The sequence below is a fragment of the Carlito syrichta genome, unplaced genomic scaffold, assembly GCF_000164805.1.
Source record: "Carlito syrichta isolate Samal-C Ts95f unplaced genomic scaffold, Tarsius_syrichta-2.0.1 Scaffold303305, whole genome shotgun sequence".
Taxonomy (NCBI): Eukaryota; Metazoa; Chordata; class Mammalia; order Primates; family Tarsiidae; genus Carlito; species Carlito syrichta.
The window spans coordinates 218,328-240,728 of NW_007247401.1; the positions used below are offsets into that span (position 1 = coordinate 218,328).

General features: G+C 38.9%; 1 protein-coding gene across 2 annotated transcripts in view; it reads left to right on the top strand.

Annotated features, from left to right (window-relative positions):
• MYZAP (myocardial zonula adherens protein) overlaps positions 1 to 22,401 on the top strand; it is a 96,680-nt gene that overhangs the window by 69,135 nt on the left and 5,144 nt on the right. Inside the window, exons 11-12 of one of the 2 annotated variants that reach the window (XM_008058342.2) lie at positions 966 to 1,049; positions 17,810 to 17,910. In XM_008058342.2, coding sequence (XP_008056533.1) covers positions 966 to 1,049; positions 17,810 to 17,910 — 185 coding nt within the window. The remainder of the gene's footprint in view (positions 1 to 965; positions 1,050 to 17,809; positions 17,911 to 22,401) is intronic. The other variant, XM_008058343.2, reaches the window with a different exon arrangement.

Here is a 22,401-nt window from a genome sequence, read left to right on the forward strand (position 1 = left end):
GTTAGGCTGTACCATGGTTTATTTAGCCACTTTTTGATGGAGTTTTGTGTTTCCTAAAAAAAAAAAATCCTGTGCCCAAGTCATTTCATATTTTGACCAGTGTATCTTTGGGTCTATTCCTAGAAATGGAATTGCTGAGTCAAAGAGTAAAATCATATGTACTTTTTCTAAATATTGCTAGGTTCACTTTCATAAGCTTGAGCTTAATATACAAGATTGTTGGGAAACTAGTACATTATTTGTTGAACCCACATATTGTTCTTACTGTTGTCCAAGATGTGGCCTGGCACTGAATACCCTGGTTCCTGCTTTTAGGGAACCTGTGGTTTCTCTAGGAAGACATGATATGTGAATGAAAAACAAAGAGTAGTCCAAAGTAGAATATATTATAAAAACAAAAATGAAAATCCAGCTCAAGTCTGTTTAGGAAACCTTTCCTGCTTACTCCAGGCCATGTGAGTCCTCAGTCCTCTGAATTTCATTAACACTTTTTATGACACTTGTAGGGATCCCAAACCAAAACTTTTGACACTTGATTGAACAAAGATGAATGTGTTAACAGTAATAATAGAGCTGAATGTTTGAAATGGGGGCTGCCTCATAGATTCAAGCTGAATAATTACTTTTTGTAGAGTTCCATCTGCATTTCCCAAAGCATATTCTCTGGGAAGTCTATAGATTTTTTAAAGGCTTACACAGTAAAATCAGTATGGAATTGTTGGATTAATTATACCTAATGAGCTGTGACTCCAAAATCCTCCAAAATCACATCTGTTATCCCAAGCTCACATGCTCACAGAATTCTAATTTCATAGAGTATCTCATGTTGATACTGGACTGCAAACCACAAAGAATCAGTGTACGGGTTCTGTTGAAATGAAAATGAAAGCATCTCTTCCAGGTGATGAACTTGTACTTACAGTTCTACATTTTTAGTTAACAATTTTCCTTCTGTTTCTTTCTAGATTGAATCATTAAAGAAAAAGGTGCAGCAGAAGCAGCTCTTAATATTGCAGCTTTTAGAAAAGATTTCTTTCTTAGAAGGAGAGGTAAGATGCTGTGTTTCTTTAAGTTGGTGCCCTCCCTACCATTAAGTTTTATGTTGCTGAGCCTACCACCGACACTTAATTAAAAATATGGCTATTTCCTGGCCTTATAAAATTGATTGAAGGTTAACTGCTCGCCCTGAAAATGAGCTTCTGACAGCTGGTTTTTCTTTACCATCTGACTCTCCTCATTCCAGCTTCCCACTCACCTCTGCTTTTTGGCTCTAGTTTTTCTTGTTCAGGAATTTTCTTAACAAGTCTGATAAGCTGTTGATTAATACTGATAATTTCCTGCATTTGTGGAGTGCTTTATAATTGTAAGATATTTTCACATACATTCCTCATATGAATCTCTCAGCAACTTAAAGAAAGACAAGACAAAGATTGTTATCTCTGTATTAACAAACAGAAAAAACAGAGTCACAGAGAAGGCAGGTGGTTTTGCTCAAGGTCACTCAGCTTAGTACATGCTAGAGCCAGGCTAAAAGACTCTGAATCTAGTGCTCTTCTACTATATTGAGTGAACATGTTAAAGGGGACTTAACTTTACCTGACACTTAGTATGCTTGACTTTCTGGCTTTTTGAAAGTCACTTGGGGATTTTGTATAGGTTTCAGAGAAGGAAATTATGGGGTTGGAAGAGCCTTAAGATGTTAGGTATTATAGAAGGAGAAGCCAACATCTATTTGTTCTAAAGGCTCTTTGTTAAGAGCTTGGCAGCGGGCCTTTTCCTATGAGGCTCCATGAAAAGTTGTTCTGCCAAGCACCTGTCCGTGTCAATGTTCCTTGTTACAGTTCTTCCCCAGTGAGACTGCCCAGCAGATAATGATGGAGTAAGGGGCAAGGGAAGAACCTACTTTTATTAAACCCTTAGTGTGTCTTGGGCACTGTTAGTTACTTTGCATATCCTCTGTATAACACAGAAATCAAGAGTTAAATGAATCAGATTTACCTGAGTTTGAACTCTGGATCTGCTTCTTATCAGCTGGGTGATGCTGGGGAAGTTTCTTATAATTCTAAAATGAGGATCATAACTGCACCTGTATGTGGCATGAAGTGAGAATGCATAGAAGGTGCCTAGCATATACTAAGCACACAATCATTTGTAAATTATTATTATTCTGTCTTCATTAAAAGGGATAGCCTCTGAGTTAGAGTCTATTTCCCCCTTTTATTGTTGGGGAAACTGAGGTTCAGGGACATCAGGGAATCTGCCTAAGGTTACAGTAGAGTTGGGCCAACCTGAACCCAGATCCTGAGTCTTAACCACCATGTTTGCAGGGATGACGAGCAGAATCCCCATCCACTGTGTCTTTGTGGGACTGCCTATGGCAGTTATAACCAGAAATCCCTCATGTCCCAGAGAGACCTGGTACCAGATTCAATGCCCAAGAGTCTCAGTCTCTTGAAGTGAAGTAAAGGGGTATTTTCTCCGTCCCCATTCCTCTCTTCCCCTCCACAGTCACTGAGCCCAGGACCAGCCTATGAATGAATGTTTCTTTTTCTAAGATTTCCTTCTGAAATTACAACTCCCCATCAGAGGAATCACACTTCCCCAGTGAGACTTAGAAAGTGAGTGTCTTGGTGGAAGTCCATGTGTCCAGAAAAGGGCTGTTCTAGGAGAGAGGAAAGATGCTGACAGGAGAGGCAGAAGGTCCCCCAAAACCTACCCATCTCTGTGGCTGTGTTGCTGCTGCAAGCTCTCCTGGTAGACCACTGAATGCCCAAGGGAATATTAGACATGGAGAGGAGACTCATAATTACCTGTGCTTCATTTAATGCTTGATTTATTAAACTCCCTTCTAAGTTTGTGTTGCCCTAGACCCTGAGATGTGGGTATGAGCTGGGAGATGATCCAGGAAGCCCCAGTAGGGGAGTGGGGAAATGAGACAGGGAAGGGAAGAAGGCCAAAATCAATGCCTTATGGAGGAGGTCACACTGTGGGTGGCTGAGGTTCACTTATGCTGGGGATCTCTGGGAGATGGTCTGACCAAAAGGTCAGAAAGCTGGGGTGTTTACCATTGACTCCTGTCCGTCATTGGTTGAGGCCTACTCCTAGGGGTGGTGAATTCTGGCCTGTGCTGGGCAGAACCAGTTGGATTCTGGTGGTCAGGGGAAGTCCCCAAGTAAAGAGTGCCTGGAGAATATGGATGTGCCGGCATGTGGAGTAGGTATATCTAATAAACAAGACTTTGGAAACCAGTTTTCCTTGAAAATATAAACAATGATCATAAATTTTATTGATTAAATTCCATTACAAATTTAGTATGGATGATTGCTTTTGGCCAATTCAGATATCCACCTTAAGCAGAGAAAAAAAAGAACTATACAAAATAAATCACATAATGACAAGATTTAAATACATTTAGACTTAAACCTATTTTAAAATATTAAATGTCCTGAATTTAATTAACTTCTTCATTCTTTCTGTTCTTTTTTTTTTAAACCGTCCTGAGGCTATTATTTTACTTATTTCAATATTTTCTTAGGGTTAACATCATTTTGACACCTCCCAGACAGGTTCAGTCATCTTTTAGATCCAAAGGAGAAAGAATACCTTCTCTGAATTAGTAAGATTAGAGGATGTGGGTTACATTAGAATCTTAGCTGGGTCACAGAACTAGATGGCATCTTTCAAGGTGATTCAAACTCAGGATCACTTATTGTGACACATAGATCCAGAGAATGCATAAAAACATGCATTCTCTATTAATATTTTACTATATTCAACTGGGTCATGTATAGATTTTATCTTCTAGGAGATAGGAGATGAAGTTTTCCTCTTTGGCCATGTGACTAGTTTATCATTTTACACACTCTGCTGACTGCTGTTTTTTTGCTGAGTATGACCATCAATTGCTGCCCCTCTTTCCATCTCGTTGTTCTATGACTCCTGATGCCAAGCAGTCCTTCTGTGGACCCTGGAATCCTGGGGTGACCTAACTTACATTTCCTTTTATTGTTCTCTCCAACTTAACGCAGAAATATAAATAGACCTATGATGGTTACTCTATAAAAGAAACTACATAGTCTTATATGTTAATGCTTCCTAGTTTAAAAAAACAAAAATGTTCACATATCGTTTTGTATACTTTATATTAACTTTCCCTTTAGCAACGTTACGAACACAAGGCATTTCTCAGACTCAACTTGTTTACATAATTATAATAATTATTTGCTTTTCTACCTCCTCTTTTGGGGCTCAAATTGTGAGGCTTAGCCTGGGAGAGTTCTCACACATTAACTTTTTTGCTCATGATGCTCTTTTTTTTTTTTTTTGAGTTGCAGTCTCACTCTGTCACCCAGACTGGAATGCAGTGGCTGCTCCCGGCCACTGCAGCCTCGACCTGCTGGGCTCCAGCAATCCTTCCGCCTCAGCCTTCCAAGTAGCTGGCACTACAGACGCGCGCTACCACGCCCGGCTAATTTTTTGATTTATTGTAGAGATGAGGTCTCACCAAGTTGCCCAGGCGGGTCTCGAACCCGCGGGCTCAGGCAATCCACTCACCTCAGCCTCCCAAAGGTGCGGGATTACAGGCTGAGCCACCGAGCCTGGCTTCATGATGCTCTTGAAGTTGTTCTTGCTATGTGGCAACAACAAGGTGTTTTAGTCCTATCTTGGTTTTTGTTCTAAAATATAAAATTGTTTTTTCTCTAAGGAGTCCTTGTTCATATTAGTGGAGAACTATATTGAAGACTATCTGAGCATGGGAATTGGGAGTGGGCGAAAGTATCATGCCTACTGTTAGGCCAACTTTGTTTTTAATCGATAAGTAAAAATTATGTATATTTATGGTGTACAACATGATGTTGTAACATATGTATGCATTGTGGAATGGCTAGATCAAGCTCTTAACAGTAGATCAGTTTTAATAGGGACAGAATTGGGGAAAAATATGTATCTTTTTAAGAGTTTGAGGTCACACTGATATTTTCCAAATTTATCTGTTGCTTTACAATATAGGGTTCTGTGGGCCACCGAGAATTTTTATTTTGTTGACCCTTTTCTAACACTAGCAATTTTTATAGTATGACTTTCTCTCCCCAGCGTTAAAACATTATGATGCCAATGATGGTGTTTCAGGCACACTTGAAAAGTTTTGGTGGATAAATCTGGTAGTCTCCCATCTTATTAATAAAGTAGCAGCCCTTTTATTAAGGGCCTAATTGCAGACTGCCTGCAATACTGCCTGAGTTCAAATCTCTGCCACTTAGTTATGTGATCTTGAGCAAATTATTTAACTGTCCTGTGCTTAGTTTGCTCATTGATTAATGGGAGCCCTCTCTGTAAGATGGTATCCTCTCCATAGACTTGCTGTGACCGTTAAATTAGTTAACACTTGACTGATTAGAAAAGTACCTGGGTCACAGGAAATGCCATATGTGGCAATGTTTCTTTAGTTGCCTGGTTCCCAGGGATTCCTTTCATTGCCACTGGTATATATTGCAGATTTACAGCCATGTCCCAAAAAGAATTATTCTTTCATTTTTGCTCATCCTTGGGGCTAGAAACTATCATCAAATTCGGCTGTGTGAGAATTTAATAAAGAGAATTTCACATTTAAGTGAAGCTGAGCAGGATGTAGACAGTCCAGGTCCTACTAGCAGTCCACAGGGCCTGAAAGTCAAAGGCCCACAGCAACTTGAAGGGTTCGTCCTGCCAGGGTGAGGCTGGATGCGAATCTTATAGGCTGACCACACTTCAGCTTTTTTTTTTTAAAGCACTTTGTCCTGATATTTATAGAATTCATAGGTGTTTGGAATCCATATTAAGTCTTGGAGTTTGGGTATCATAAACTGATTATTTTGTATGAAGTCATTTCTCCTATTTTTTTTTTTTCTGGTTCCATGCCCAGGTGGTATTTAGGGATTTGTTGATCATGTCTGTGTACCTCTCAGTCACATGTTCTTGATTTTAAAGGAGCAACAGTAATTTATCTCAACATCAAACTAAAGAGCCTTGGTTCTTACATGTGTCCTCATGTAGTCCAGTCTGCTGTTCCCCAGGAATATGTTAGCTGTTCTCCTTCTCGAACCGTGGATCAGGGCCACATAGAATATCCAGTGGTGTGCTGGAGCTGCTTCATACTTGCTTGTGAAGGCTGACTGTGTGCATCTCTTCTCAGTTCTGCGTTCAGTGATGTCATGTTGGTGGCTTGAAATTAGCCATTAAGGGATATACAACAAGGAAATACGCCACAAATCAGGGCTTTTCCCCCTGATCCTGTTGTTAAAAATTTACTAGCATACCATTAATATAACACTGCAGTTTGATCTAAGGGTTCTGGGTTTCAATCTTCACATCTCTACTTAAAAAACTGAGCAACTGTTGTCAAGTGACTATTACTGCTCTGGGCCTTGGTTTTAGTATTTGTAAAATGTGGATAATCACACCCATTTGAAAGAATTTTTTAGTGATTAAATAAAATGATGTGTACAAAACAGAATTGTGCTTGGCACAATGTAAAAGGTTGACAAATGTTCGTTCTTCCTTGATAACTCAGCATTTTGAAGATTTAGATTCCTTATTCTGCTCTCATCCATGCATGACCTTAGGCAAATCCTGCCACTAACAACCTGGGCTCAGTAACTTCATCTTTAAAGAAAGAGAAGCGAGAGTAAGAGAAAGTTTAGATCATCTCTGAGATTACTTTTATTTTTACTGTTTAAAAACTTTGTTGGCTTTTTTCCAAATCTTATCAGGACATTGTACAGAGAGCAAAGGGAATACTCTATACCTAATTTCAGCCTCAGAGAAAAGCCAGACTATCAAGAACTCTTTTTCTTTTAAAACATAATGTGGATCATTTTGATCCCTAGATTCATCACTTGTACCTACCTATGTTTAATTTCATTAGATTTCTAACTTGGCAGCAGATAGCACACTCTTGCTGTTGTCCTGCCTGTTGTACCCTTCACAACGTATCTCTCCTTAATCAATCTATCTTTCTTAGGGAAAAAAAAAAGATTTTGAACTTTTCCTTTCCCCACAAAACACCCACCAGATTCCTAAAAGCTTGTTCTAGCCTAGCTATGTCAGACTACATTTTCATCAACCAATTTAAAAATCTTCCTGGTAACAAAAGTATGCCCTTCTTTTTGTCAAACAACTTAAAAAAAAAGTGTGTTCACCTTCTGAAGAAAAAAAATCCCATTCCCTATTTCTAGTATAGAAAATGTCCTTAAAATAATATTGCAAGCATTTATCTTCATAAGGTTGTCTCTGAAACTCTAAACAAATTTCACTGTATTTTTCTCTGCTGAAAATCTTAAACTTATAGCTAAATTCAAAACTCTGAGGAAAGGAGTCAAATATCTTGGTTTGGCCCATTCTGCATTTAATATGTGTTGTGTGGTACATAAACCTCGCAGCGTGTCTATTCTACATTCTTGGGACTATTATTAATTTTCCTGTGTGATATTGGGGCAGCAGCTCCAGGCACCAGTGCTTTCCATCCGCATTTTATGGAACATGCATTCTTTAGTGCATGTGCTACGGCTGCTGGCTGCTCCTCTGGGCCTGAGGAGGTTGAGGGAGGAGGTGACTGCCATACATTTGGGATTTCATTTCCCAAAAATGCCCAAAGGTGCCACACCAGCGTCTTCTTTGTGGAAGGCACACACATGCCTCTGAAGCGCCTGATGGTATTCATTACACACATAAACACAAGGGGGTGGTATTTGAAAGCAGGAAAACTCTGCAATTTGCTTCTCTATCCCAGAAACAGTCTTTCATGGAGTGCGGTCCAGGCGGCAGTCTGAGGCTGTTCTTTGTCACTCCATATTAGTCCCTCTGCAAGACTGAGAGCAGATAGTCTTTATTTTATGGTAGCAAGTCCTGTTAATTTTATTTTTTTAAGAATTTCTTAAATCTGCCCTTCCCTCTCTAACTCTCCTCCCATGTTCAGGCTCTCATCATCTTTTATTTTCTTATCAACCTATTTGTGCATTCATTTACGTAAATAAACCGCCTCTGTTTAAAGGGTTTAAATAAAAGGTATGAATGATAGTGTGTTTGGTTGTGAAATCACCGTTGCAGTCAAGATATGGAACATTTTCATCACTCCTCAAAGATTGTTTCTTTTTAAAAGAAAGTAATTTAATTTTAAAGTTGTGGAGTACAAGTCAGGATTTCGTACATAAGTGGTTTAGGTACACGTGAAGTTTTGGGCTTTTTATTGGACCTCACTTTGCCTGGATTAAAATTAGGGGCCCTTATTGATGTTATGTGTCTCCCCCCTCTCCTGGCAGTGTCCCGCTAGTGCCAATCTCTTTCTGTAGTATTTTGATAGGTGTTCAGGGTCCACTGATGGTGAGAGCATGTGGTACTCAGTTCTTTGTTTCTGTGATAGATCACTGAGTATGATAGAATCCAAATCCATCCAGGTTGCTGCAAAGTCCATAATTTTGGCCTTCTTTATGGTTGCATAATATTCCATATGTATATATACCACATTTTAAAAATCCAGTTCAGTTTCGATGGGCAGCATGCTTGGGTTCATGTTTCTGCTATTGTGAATAGGGCTGCAAAAAACATGCGTGTGCAGATATCTTGTTTGTAGAATGATTTAAGTTCTTCCAGGTACATCCCCAGAAGAGGGATTGTTGGGTCACATGGACGATCAATTTCTAGTTCTTTTAGAAATTGCCACACTGTTTTCCATAGAGGTTAAATTGGTGTGCACTCCCACCAACATTATAGAAGCATTCTCTTTTCTCCGTATCCTCGCCAGCGTCTGTTTTTTTTTTTTTTAAATTAATAATGGCCATTCTTACTGGAGTTAGGTGGTATCTCAATGTGGTTTTGGTTTGCATTTTCTCTGATGATTAGTGAGGCTGAGCATTTTTTCATGTTTCTGTTGGCTGCTTATATATATTCTTTTGAGAAGTGTCTATTCATATCTTTTGCCCATTTTTTAATGGGACTGTTTTTTTTTTTTTTGAGTTGGAGTCTCACTCTGTCGCCCAAACTGGAATGCAGTGGCCGCTCCCGGCCACCGCAGCCTCGACCTACTGGGCTCCGGCGATCCTTCCACCTCAGCCTTCCGAGTAGCCGGAATTACAGGCGCGCACTACCACGCCCGGCTGATTTTTTGATTTATTGTAGAGATGAGGTCTCACCGCCCAGGTGGGTCTCGAACCCGCAGGCTCAGGCAATCCACTCACCTCAGCCTCCCAAAGGCGCGGGATTACAGGCTGAGCCACTGAGCCCAGCTTGTTTTTATCCTTTTGGCATGTTTGAGTTCCTTGTAGATCCTGGATGGCAGGTCTTTGTCAGATATACAGTTGGCAATTCCCCCCCCATTCTGTGGGCTATCTCCCCACTCTCTTAATGGTTTCTTTTGCTTTGCAGAAGCTTTTCAGTTTGATGAGGTCCCAAGATTCTGTTTCCAGTCCAGCTCTTCATTTATTCCCAGGAAACCCCTGCTCTATTGTGTTTTGGGGAAAAAGAGATCACTTTTTAAAAAAAAATAGAGAGACAAAGTCTCACTCTGTTGCCCAGGCTGGAGTGCAGTGGCACAATCATATCGTACTGTAGCCTCAAACTCCTGGGCTCAAGTGATCCTCCCATCTTAGCCTCCTGAGTAGCTAGGACTACAGTATATGTGTTCTTTTTTGTTTAGATTCTTTCACTCATCATAATGATTCAGTATGCATCGAAGCTGTTGTATGCATCCCTTTTTGGTGCAGAGTAGTATTCCATTGTATGGATATACTGAAGTTTATTCATTCATTCACCTGACAAAATACATTTGAGTTGTTTCCAGTTTAGCACTATTATCAGTAACGCTGCTGTGGACATTGCTGTATAAGTCATTGTGTGTACATTCGTTGTAATTCCTCTTGGATAAATTCCTAGTTGTGGAATAGCTGGGTTGTAGGATAGTTGTAGATTTAACCATTTTTTTCCTTTAAGTTTATATTCAGAGGGTACACACGCTTGTTTGTTGCTTGGACATATTGTGTATTGGTGGGGATTGGGTGGGGATTGGGTGTGATTGGTGGGGGCTGGGTGGCTCATTCCCTATATAGTGAACATTGTACCATCTAGGGAGTTTCTGGCCCCAAACTCTGTTCTCTCCCCTCTTACTGGTGTCCCCATTGTCTATTATTTCTATCCTTGTGACTGTTTAGCTTCCACATATGAGTGGAGAACATACAGTGTTTGGTTTTCTGCTTCTGAGTCAGTTCACTTAGGATGATGATCTCCAATTCCATCCATGTTGCTACAGAGGACATGATGTCATTCTTTCTTATGGCTGCATAGTATTCCATGATATATATATTACCAAAATTTCTTTATCCAGTCAATTGTTGGTGGGCATTTACAAGGGAGAGATCCTCCCCAAACTAGAACTATCTTTTGGAGGGTGGGCTCTTTGTAGTGCACTTGGAATTTGTTCCTCCGGATCAAATGGTCAACCAAAGTTTGTATCTGGAAGTTCTGAGATGGTTGTGTCACAGTTTGTGGAAGAATATCCTGAGTTGTGGCAAACTTGTGACTGGTGCCTCCACCATGATAATGCACCTACCCACACCACGCTGAGTGTTCAGCAGTTTTTGACTCCCATGCCCCTCCCTCCCTATTCACCAAATCTTGCCCCGAGTTAAGTTGTTTTTTGCTTCCCTGATGAAAAATGTCCTCAAAGGAAAACACTTGCCAATGTGGAAGAGTTGAACGACCACCACCACAACAAAAATGGCAGAAACACTAAAATGCATCAGAATTGATGAGCTCAAAATTTATAAATAAATTCTGGGTTTTTTTTTTATCCCTCCTTGTAGATTGGTTCCATTATTTTGCTATTGCAAATAGTGCTGCAATGAACATACGAGTGCAGGGATCGCTCATATTTTAATTTCTTTTCCTTTGGGTAGATCCCTAGTAGTCGGATTGCTGGGTTTAACGTTTTAAGAGACTACCCACCAGCAGTTTGAGTATACTACTATATCCACATTCTACCCAGACTTAGTATTGCCAGTCTTTTAAATTTAGCCGTTCTAAGGAGTGCACAGTGATATTTTATTGTGGTTTTGATTTGCATTTCCTTGGTGACTAGTGATATTTAGCATCTTTTTTTTTTAAAGCACCTTTTCATATGCTTATTGGTCATCTATACATCTCATCTTTTGAGATGCCTGCTCATATCTTTTGCCTATTATTTAATTGAGGCTTTCGTTTTTTGTTGAGTTGTAAGGGTTTTTAAAAAATATATTCTCGATTTAAGTACCTTGTCAGATATATGTATTGTGAACATTTTGTATCATTCTACGACTTGTTTTTTTAATTTTCTTAATGCTATATGTTGAAGAGATTTTTATATTTAGTTTTTATTTTCTGTAAAGTTCAGTGAATCAAATTTTTCTTTTAAGATTTATGTTTTTTGTGTACTGAGAAATCTTTACCTACTATAGGGTCACAGAAGTTTTCTCCTTTGGTTTTCTGTAAGAATTTTATAGTTTTTGCTTTTGTATTCAGATAATCCATTTCAAATAACTTTTTGTATTTTGTGTGAAGATTTTGATATTTTTTTTCTACACACCCAGTTCTTTCTTTTTAATGTCTCTTTAATTTCTGATATTATTTGTGCATTTTCTCTCTCTCTCTCTCTCTTCTTTGATAAGTCAAGCCACGGAATTATCAATTTTGTTGATTTTTTAAAAATTAAAATAGCTTTTGGTCAGTTTTTTCTATTGTCTGTCTATTGAGTTTTGCTCTGATATTCATTACTTCTTTCTTCTAATTATTTTGAGATTACTTTGCTCTTCTTTTTTTAGTTTCTGGAGGTAGAACTTTAGGACATTGATTTTAGACCTTTCTTCTTTTTTAATATAAGTCTTTAAAGCTATGAATGTCCTTCTGAGATATTAGAATATTAGAATTTAGCTGCATGCCATGAGCTTTGATGCATTGTATTTTCATTATCATTCATTTCAAAATATTTTCTAATTTCCCTTGAGATGTTTCTTTGACTTGTGGATTATTTAGAAGCATATTACTTATTTTCCAGAAAGTTGAGATTTTTCCATGATATTTCATTGTTTTTTAATTTGTAATTTAATACTGTTACGGTCAGAAAACATACTTTGTATAGTTTTAGTTCTCTTAAATATATTGAAACTTGTTTCATGGACCAGCATATAATGCTCTCAATTAAATATTGCAAAATATATATATTTTGCTGTTGTGTGTGTTCTATAAATACCTATAAATATCTGTACATTTAAGTGGTTGATAATACTGTTTAGATAACTTATGTTTTTCTTGATTTTGTATAATTGTCTTATCAGTTGCTGAAAGAAAGGTGTTATATAACCTCTTACTATGGTTCTGGGCTGTCTCTTTAATTGTCAGTGTTTGCTTTATGTATTTTGAAGCTCTGTTATTAGGTATATACACATTTTTAATTGTTACGTCTTGACCTTTTCATTGTGAAATGTTGGTCACTATCTTTGTTATACTCTTTGTCTTGAAGTCTGTTTTTATCTGATATTAATATAACCATTCCTACTCTTGTTATAGTTACTGTTTACTTGGTGTATCTTGTCCCATCCACTTATTTTCAAATGATTCATATTTCTGTATTTAAAGAACTCTTCTTATAAACAACATATATTGGGACTTGCTTTTTTATACATTCTGATAGTCTCTGCCTTTTAATCGGTACCTATATTATTAATATTTAATTATATTGATATGGTTGAATTTATTTCTACCATTTTATTGTTTATTTTATGTTTGTTTCTTCTGGCTTGTTTTGCTTGCTTGTTTTGTTTTGTTCCTTTTTTCTTGCCTTCTTTTGGATTATTTCAATGTTTTTTTCAGAATTTATCTGTTGATATTTTTGCTAACTCTCTTTTCTCTAATATTTTAGTGGTTACTCTAGGCATTACAATATACATCAGTAACTGTTCACAACCACTTAGGTTGTGAACACTTAGGGATAATATTTTACCCTTTCTTGTAAAATGTAGAAATCTTGCAATGATATGGGTTCATTTGCCCTTTCTCCCACTGTTGTAATTGTTATATGTATTGTGACTACACATTATAAACCCTAATACATTGCTATTATTTTTGCTTTAACAATCATATGTACTTTAAAGAAATTTAGACAAACTAGACTCTTTTGTGCTTCTTCATACACATTCTATTTCTCATATCCTTCATTTATTCCTGAAGGTCTGAATTTCTCTTTGGTGTCATTTCTCTTTAGCCTGAAGAATTTTTATCAAGCTTTTTGTGTAATGTAGGACAGTTGGTAAAAAATTTTCTTAGGTTTTCTTATCTGAAAGTAATGTTTTTATTTCACCTTCATTTTTGAAAGATAGAGCTCTAAGTTGACAGTTTTTTTCTCTCAGTATTTACTATTTCTGGTTCCCATAGTTTCTGATGAAAAATCTGTGTGGCTGGGCTTGGTGGCTCAGCTTGTAATCCCAGCATTTTGGGAGGCCGAGACGAGTGGATTGCCTGAGCCCATGGATTTGAGACCAGCCTGGGCAACTTGGCAAGACCTTGTCTCTACAATAAAAAATAAAAAATAGCCAGGCATGGTAGTGTGTCTGTAGTTCCGGCTACTCAGAAGGCTGAGGCAAAAGGATCGCTGGAGCCCAGAAGGTCAACGCTAGGGTGACTGTGAGCGAGCATGCCACTGCACTCCAGCCTGGGCGAAGGAGTGAGACTCCAACTCAAAAAATAAATAAATAAATAAAAGAAAAATCTGTGGTAATTCAGATGACTGTTCCCCTGTAACAGGTTACTTTCAAGATTTTTCTTTGGTTGTGGTTTTCAGAAGTTTGACTCTAATGTATTTCTTTTTGAACTTATTTTGTTTGGGGTTTGCTGAGCTTCTTGAATTTGTAGCTTTATATGTCTTTCACCAAATTTGGACGTTTTCAGTCATTATTTTTAAAAATATTTTTTTTCTGCTTTAGTTTTCCTCTCCTCTCTTTATGTGACTCCAGTATCCTTATGTTAGGCTTTTTAAAATTATCCCACAATTCCATGAAGCTCCATTTATTGTATTCAGTCTTTATCTATTTTTGACTGGATAATTTCTATTAATATATCTTCAAGTTTACTGACTTCTTCCTTTATTTCCAGTCTTTTCTTAAATCCATCTAGTGAATTAAATTTTTTTTCAGGTATTATACTTTTGTGTTCTAAAATTTTAGTTGAGCTCTTTTCTATATTTTCTATTGGCTTTTTACTTCTTAATTGTAAGCATGTTTTTCTTTGCCTCATTGATCATAGTTGTGATAGCTGCATTAAAGTCGTTGTCTGAAAATTTCAGCATCTGAGTTGTGTCAGAATTGGTGTCTATTTTCTTTTCCCTTAGAAATGGGTCATATTTTCCTGACTCTTTATATGCCACATAGTTTTGGATTATAAGCTGGACATTGTGAATGCTTTGTTGTGGAGATTTTTGGATTCTGTTTCATCATTCTGAAGGGTATTGAGGTTTTGTTTCTAAAGGACAATGGATTTGATCAGACCCAACTACACCCTGCTTGGCTGTGATAGGTGATGGCTTTGATCTCAGTTCAGCTTTTAAAGCATTAACTGCAAGCTTCTGTTAGTTTGTGCCATGCGTGCATGGTTCAGGGGTCTAGCAGAGACTTGAACTGAGTCTATACACAGAAGTTGGGGTTTCCCCTTTACTCTGAATCCCTTTTGCTTTCTACTTCCTCTTAGTACCCCAGAGCTTCTTAACCTGGTTTCTTCTGTCAGAAAGGTGGTCTTTCTATTGACTCGTCACTGTATCTGTGCTGCTACCACCATGACTGTGCAGCTCTCAGAACAAAGTTGCAAACAAAAATGAAAAAATTAAACAAAACACAGAGAATACAGAGAGATACTTGCCACTTGTTCTAGGTTTCATTTTGTCTCCAAAACTTGCCTGTCTCCATTCAGTTCTCTAGAGACTGCATTAGTTGTTTTGTATTATTTATCCAAAGTGTGTAGCTATTATTTTCAGCAGGATCAGTGTGTTGAGCACATGCTCCTCTATACTGGAAGTGCAGCTCTCACTGCTTTAGCTGGATACTTGCAGTGGCTTTCCTACTGTCTCCCATCTTATTTCCCTGTAGTACAACTTTCACTTTTGGACCAAGTAATTAACGTAAGTTCTAGTGCTGACCTTACTCTTAGAAGACTGGGCTTTAACTCCTTATAATGGCATATGTAGCCTTTCATAACTGACTCCTGCCCACCTGTATAATACAATAAAGATACCTTTTCTCAACCCAGTATGTTGTCATAATTTTGGAATACTTGTCCCCTGTACTTTTTCTTGCTCTCTTCCCCTTACCTAACTCCAGAAACTCCATTCCCTTTTCCCATTTTGAGTTAGATGTCCCCTCTGAGTCCCTTCTTTTTTCTTTCTTTCTTTCTTTTAAAGATGTGGGGTACAATTCAGGGTTAGGTATACAAATGTTCATTATGTAAGTACCCTTGAGTTCCTTCTTAATATTCTGCTGGTCCCCTGTAAGGGTACTTATCACATTGTTCTGTTATTTGCTGCTCAGTTGTCTGTATCCCCACAAAATTGAGTTAGTTCCTCAAGGATTGCGAATCATGCCATATATTTTAACTGCGAACTCCCTCCCTTCACCTAATTTCGTACACTGCCTGTAGATAGTAGATACACATTTAGTGGTAGATACACTACAGATACCCAATAATGTTTCTCCTGGTTGCATTAAATTTTCATGAGTATACATTTTTCATTTCTGTGCTTCTGTGAGTGTCTGATGTGCACACACAGAGTTCCCAAAAATAGAACAAAGGATTTTGGGTCACTTGGCTACTGTTCACTTGTGCCACCTGGGACATATTTTCTAACCTTGTCATTTGTGCCCCTTCACTACAGATACTAGACCCAGCAATCTGTGCACTTCTAATGACTAAAGTCTTTAGGTGGGATTGCTGGAGTTCCCAGCAAGGGCAAGGGCAGGCCTGTTCTGGCTTTCTCTTTTCTTGTGAATGGTAGAGTTCAGATATTGCCTGGGAAGGGGTGTGTGTGTGTGTGTGTGTGTGTGTGTGTGTGTGTGTGTTTAAATGTTGATGACCCTTGGCAGTAAGCCAGCACCATTCTTCTATACCTAGGATCAGGTGATAGATATAGAACCCATAGATCTGTCATGGATTATCAGCTGCTAGGGAATCTGGAACACATTCTTTTCTTTTACGCCATCTCCTAGTTATCAGAGGAGATCCACAGAACATGGATCTGCACAACAACTACTGCTTTGCTCCTGGTATCACCCCTTCAGAGCAGGAGCTACTGAGCTCTTTCTTTCAAAATAAATGAGCTTCTGTTTCCATAGAACCGTTAGACATTCATGTGTTATCTAGTGTCTTAGAATAGTGCCTCAGCTTCAGCTCCGACTTAAAAAGAAGACAGATGCTTTAGTTTTTTTCTATTTATGAAAATAACATGCTTTTGGAAAAACATTTATTTTAGATAATCTCACTCTGTCACCCAGACTGGAGTGCAGTGGCATGATCATGGCTCACTGCAGCCTTGACCTCCTGGGCTCAGGCGATCCTCCTGCCTCAGCCTCCTGAGTAGCAGGGACTACAGATGTGTGCCACCAAGCTTGGCCAATTTATTGATTTTTGTTTGTTTGTTTGTTTGTGTTCATAGAGATAGGGTTTTGCCTAGGCTGGTCTTGAACTCCTGGACTCAGGCAATCCTCCCGTCTCAGCCCCCAAAGTGCTGGGGTTACGGGCATGAGCCACTGTGCCTGACTGCATTTATATATTTATTTATTCAGTAGATATTTACCTTGTATCTCCTACATGCTGCAATTCAAGAATACAGCCAGGTGGATAAATATGATCATTGCCTCATGAAAATGTAGTTTAGTATTACAGAAAAAATACATAGAAGTACTTTTTTAAAAGCATCCAAAAATCTCAATATACAGAGATAGCCACTGTTAAACCTCTTGCTGAATTTTTTGTCTTTGGCCTTTAGATTTCAGGCACCAGCACTTCATCTGTTTTCATTTCAATATCCTCAACTCTCTTGCTTCTTTGTCCTTCATTTCTCCCACAGGACAAATTTTCAGTTCCTGAGCATCTAATCTTCAACCTATGTAATGTTTGGCTCTCGCCTGAAAAAGACCATTTAGAATGCTAATTTTAGTCCCAAGGAGCTTGTTCTACTTTATATGTGTGAGATTCTGGATTTTCCACACCTATGAAATACTAATTATTAAGTTATAGAGGTATTTCCCACTAAATTAAATTAATAGACTTACTCATTTTATAGTTTAATGAGGGGGTGTTAAAAGTTGAACTGTACCTTACTTTTAATGGCCAAAAAAAGTGATAAATATCCAAATGCCATCAATAAGAGACTAGTTAAATAAATAATGTATTCATATAGTGGAATTCTGTGAACCAATTAAAATAGTTTGTTGACATAAAAGGAAAATTAATAAACATGGAAAGATATCTACAGCAAATTGCCGACTGAAAGAAAAGATGATTATAGCATATAGTAGTTTATTTTGTTTGTTTTGATTTTTATAAAATTGGATGCACATGTAGGTACATGCACAGAAAGCTATACGAATTCAATCAATATAGTTCTTCCATACCTACTGTGTAAGAAATCCTCAATAAATACATTTTGATAGTTGTTCATGTCACGGGAGAGAGGGACAATCAGATAATTTGTGTAAATTGTATCGTACATATTTGTGGGAGAACATATTTGACTTACTAAAAGTACTTTTCCTCTCATCTCTAGAATAATGAACTGCAAAGCAGGTTGGACTACTTAATAGAAACCCAGGCCAAGACTGAAGTGGAAACCAGAGAGATTGGAGTGGGCTGTGATCTTCTACCCAGGTATTTAGGAATTTCCTGTTTTTCTTACTCAGATTCCACTTTGACTTGAGAAAAATACTTTACTGGGCTGTTCTTAGCAGAATCGCATTCTTCCTATGAAAAATGTTTCTGTGAAGCTAAGTGGTGGCTGCAGAGGGTCAGACTGGTTGGTTACAGTGGGAGCAGGGGCATCGTGCAGGGTGGAGGGGATGGTGAAGAAGAGACCAGGGAAGCCACTTCAGAGAGAGACTGGCCCTGTCAGTGAGTGCATGCATTTGTTCTTTCCTTCCTTCCTTCCTTCATTCATTCAGCACACAGCTGTTGAGTGCCTTCCCTGTGCCAGATAGTTATATGACACATGGAAGAATGAGATTTGGTTCCTAACCTAGAGTACAGTCTGAAGGGAGAGACAAATATGTATTCAGATATTTATAATAGTGTGAGAGGGGAGTGCAAACTGCTTTAGTGATGGAAGAAGGAGAGTCTAAACCTTGAACAAAATTCATCTCTTCCTCAGTACTGTGATAGGGTTTTGTCAAACACTAGATCTGGCCAGTGAATAACTGATTTGCGTAAGTCATCAGCAGATATGTGATAACTATAACTTGGTTTGCTCAGTTGCATTCCTGAGTTCGAGGACTGACCCATTCATTGTTAAGCTGCTTCCTTGCCTGTATCTCTCCCTAGTGAAATTAGGACCAATGACCCGGGATCCTGCCTGCGGTGACTCACTCACCATTTCTAGGTCCTTACAACTGTGCCTGGCCTAAAGAGGACATACAGTAGGTTTACAACAAGGATGCCAATGACATGTGATTTAGGATTTAGGTAATCTAAGTCACAAACGCTTAGTGTTCTGTGTGCAGGAGGGTGGATTCTTATGCGAGCAGGGTCATTTTTGTGTGCTATGATAGACATAGTAGTTCAGAAAAATGCCGAATCCTGGAATCTTGAATGGTAACATCTGGTGGGAAATAGCGATGAGCCAATCACTATGTTGGGATATGAGACACCTGGTTCTAGTCCCATCCGCCAGTGGCAGGATGGCTTCAGAGAAATCTTTCTTCATTGAGGCTTCAGTTTCCTGATCTGCAAAGTCAGTGGTTTGACCAGATGACTTGTTAGGTCTCTACCAGCTCTAACATTGTATAATAAGGCCTCATTTCCCTACCTTATTGATTTTTATTCACTACTGATATTGTCTTTTTTTTTTTGAGTTGGAGTCTCACTCTGTTGCCCAGACTGGAGTTCAGTGGCTGGGCTTAGACCTGCTGGGCTCCGGCGATCCTTCTGCCTCAGCCTTCCAAGTAGCCAGGCGTGTGCTACCATACCCGGCTAATTTTTGATTTATTGTAGAGATGAGGTCTCGCCAAGTTGCCCAGGCGAGTCTCGAACCCGCGGGCTCAGGCAATCCACTCACCTCAGCCTCCCAAAGCGCGGGATTATAGGCTGAGCCACTGAGCCTGGACGTCTTTTTTTTTTTTTTTTTTAATTAGAATGTACTACTTGCCATTCTCAAGTTTACCAAAAGCAGCATTAAGTTTTTTCTTTGACAGTGTCCTCATTTACATTGTTTGCTTTCTGGTAAAAAAAAATAAGACATTTTTAGCATTCTGATATAATTAACTGAAAATGTTGACCCAAAAAAAGAAAATATATAAATAGACTCCGGATCTCATCAATGTGTGGTACAAAGTATGTGATGAAAACATACCCAAAGAGAATGATCGATCATGTTCAGGGATCCCTTTTGAAATATGAATAATTTGGCCATTTCCCCCCTTTTTTATTTTTCAAAAGCTGAGTGGCTTAGTCCACTCTAATTGCCCACATAATAAATCTTGCTTGGCTAAGACGGGTACGAAAGTATGTCTGAAACTAATAAGTTGTTTGTTTTCTAATTCCCACATTTTGGCTTAAAACAAGCTTTTCAATTTGTATGCCCAAGTATCGCCCGAAGCAAACTTTTATGGCTAAGTTATGAAACCACAAAGCGGTTTTCATAATGGAAGTGCTGACAGACCCTTAACTTATGGCCATGGTGAACTTGGAAGCCACTTCAGTATCTAAAAGCAGCTTTTCCATAAATGTAACATTTGGTTTCCCCCAGGATCCATCTTAGCAGTTTAACTACCTAGGTCAATCGGCAGAGGAAATGAAAACTACATATCCGCATTTCCGAAAGGCAGAATAATATTTCATTCGTCTCCTCACAAATATTTATTAAGTGCCTACTATGTGACAGGCGCCAGGCAGGTCTGGGTGGTGAGGAGATGGGGTCTTTAGAGATAACTTGGGGTAGGAATCTCCACCTGTGCTTCTCAGAATAGCCTGACTCTGAGCTGGGGCTCCTGGAGAGGCCTCGGGATGCCCTGGGGGATGAGGAGAGTTGCTGAGGAGCTTTGTGAGACCCCCCCCTTCCTCCTCCAAAACATCCTGAGAAAGTCAGCTTTTAGTCTGTTTTGTATGTTGGGCTTCAAGTAAGATTTTGTTTGAATAAAGATCTCTGTGGTCAAAAACAAATTGGAACCTCTAATCTAGTTAATCCCCATGTTTTATAGTTCACAAAATAGAGGCCCAGAGAGACAAAGTGATTTTCCAGAGGCCACACAGCCAGGACTGGAACCAGGCCTCCTTGAGCCTTGGTGCAGTATATTTGTAGCTTGAGAATACATAATAAACAGAGGAGTTGCTAAATGGTGTTGTGTATGTTCTAACAAAATTCCTGGTTCATACTTGGATTTCAAATTTGCATCTAATCGATAAAAGATCCCATAGTACTTTCCAGAATATTTTTTAAATAGCTTCCTCCAGAATATTTTAGGTCAACGAAAGTATTGAATTAAGCCTTAATTATGCAGAATTGTTTTGTTATTACTCCCTGTTCTTCCACAAAGACCTCATCTGTGTGGTCCAGCCAAGGAGTCTCAGGCTGCCTGGGTTCCCTGCCCAGCCAATTGCTAGCTGAGCACAGTCTTGGGCAAGTGACTTCATCTCCCTAAAGCCTCAACTGTCTCATCTTTAAAGTGGGAGTGCAAATGATATCAAATCTCATCAGGTTGCTATGAGGATTAAGTGAAAACATTTATATAAGGTATTTAGCATGATAACTTGACCCAATTTAGGCACTTAATAAATAGTAGCTAAATTAATTTGGCTATCAACTAAACCCAAACTCTGATTTTACATGTAAAGCACAGTATCAAATATACATGAATTTGCATATGCTAAGACATTTAAATTAACTTAGTTTTTTTTTTTTGGTGGTAATTATTGATTTTGCAAAATGGATTGGTAGCCTGCTTAAGTGTATAGTGTTTCAGTATGTGTCAGGCTCTTCAGTTAAACAGTCAGCAGTTTGAAACCCTCTAGACACTGCATAAGATACTGGAAGACCCAGTGACTGATAAGGTTTCTATCAGATCTGAGACCCACGCACCGGGCACTTGCTTCTTTGTAGAGTAGTTTGGCATCTTCTACCTGCTCATCCTTATAACTGCAAGTGTTATATGCTGTACTGCTGCTGATAGCATTTTACTCACACGTAGAACTGTTCTCTCTCTGTTTTTATCTGGCTAAAAGAAATTGCATTTAGTTGATGCTCAATGAACATTTGTTGGGAGAACGAAGGAAAGGTATATGAGTGGGGAACTGAGGCAGCTGTTCTGTATTATCACGTGTTTATTTATTTAATAAAGGCCTTGGATGAATTGATTCCTGCTTGTATTTCACTTAATGTTTACTTCTCTCTCTTCTCACTGGAATGTAAGCTCCACAAAGGCAAGGATTTTTTTTTTTTTTAAATCCATTTCACTAATTGCAGTTTCCCCAGGACTTCTTTAGTACAGTGCCTGGCCCATGGTAGGGACTCAGTCAATGCTTGTTGAATGGAGTCATCTCCCCATAGCATTTTACAATCTTTCCTAAGCAGAAAGTGAGGATTCTTAAGCCTGCTTCTCACCCTTGTAGGACTTTTCTCTCCTGGTTCATTCCTGACCTCCCCGGCAAGGCCTTCTCCATCTTCTTGGATGGCCCCTCTTCTTCCTCCAAGAGCCTCATCGTGAAGTTCCCATGGTTCATGGTTCTATCTTGGCTCCAGGAGTTCTGCCAAGATTGCATCCAGTCTCACAGCTTCACCTGTCCTTTTTGTGGCTGAGTCACAAGGAAATGCAAGCCCTTCTCTTGAATTTATGTCCTCATTCCCACAGCCTGCTGGGCACTCCCAGCCGGTGTCTGCTTGATGTTCACACTCACCATTGCATAGTTGAGTGCATCTTTTTCTTCAGTCAATCCTCTTAGGAATGGTTAAGAATACTGACTTGGAAGTTAGACCTGGGTTTGGGTCCTGTGTCTGCCTCCTGCTACATCTGTAGCTTTGGCAAATTCATGACCTCTCTGAGTCTCAGTTTCCTCACCTTGAAAAAAGGAGATGGTGGTGGTAATCTCCTCAGAAGCTTGCTAAGAAGGATTACTGAGATAACAGACAGAGTGCCCAGCGTCAGTACCACAATT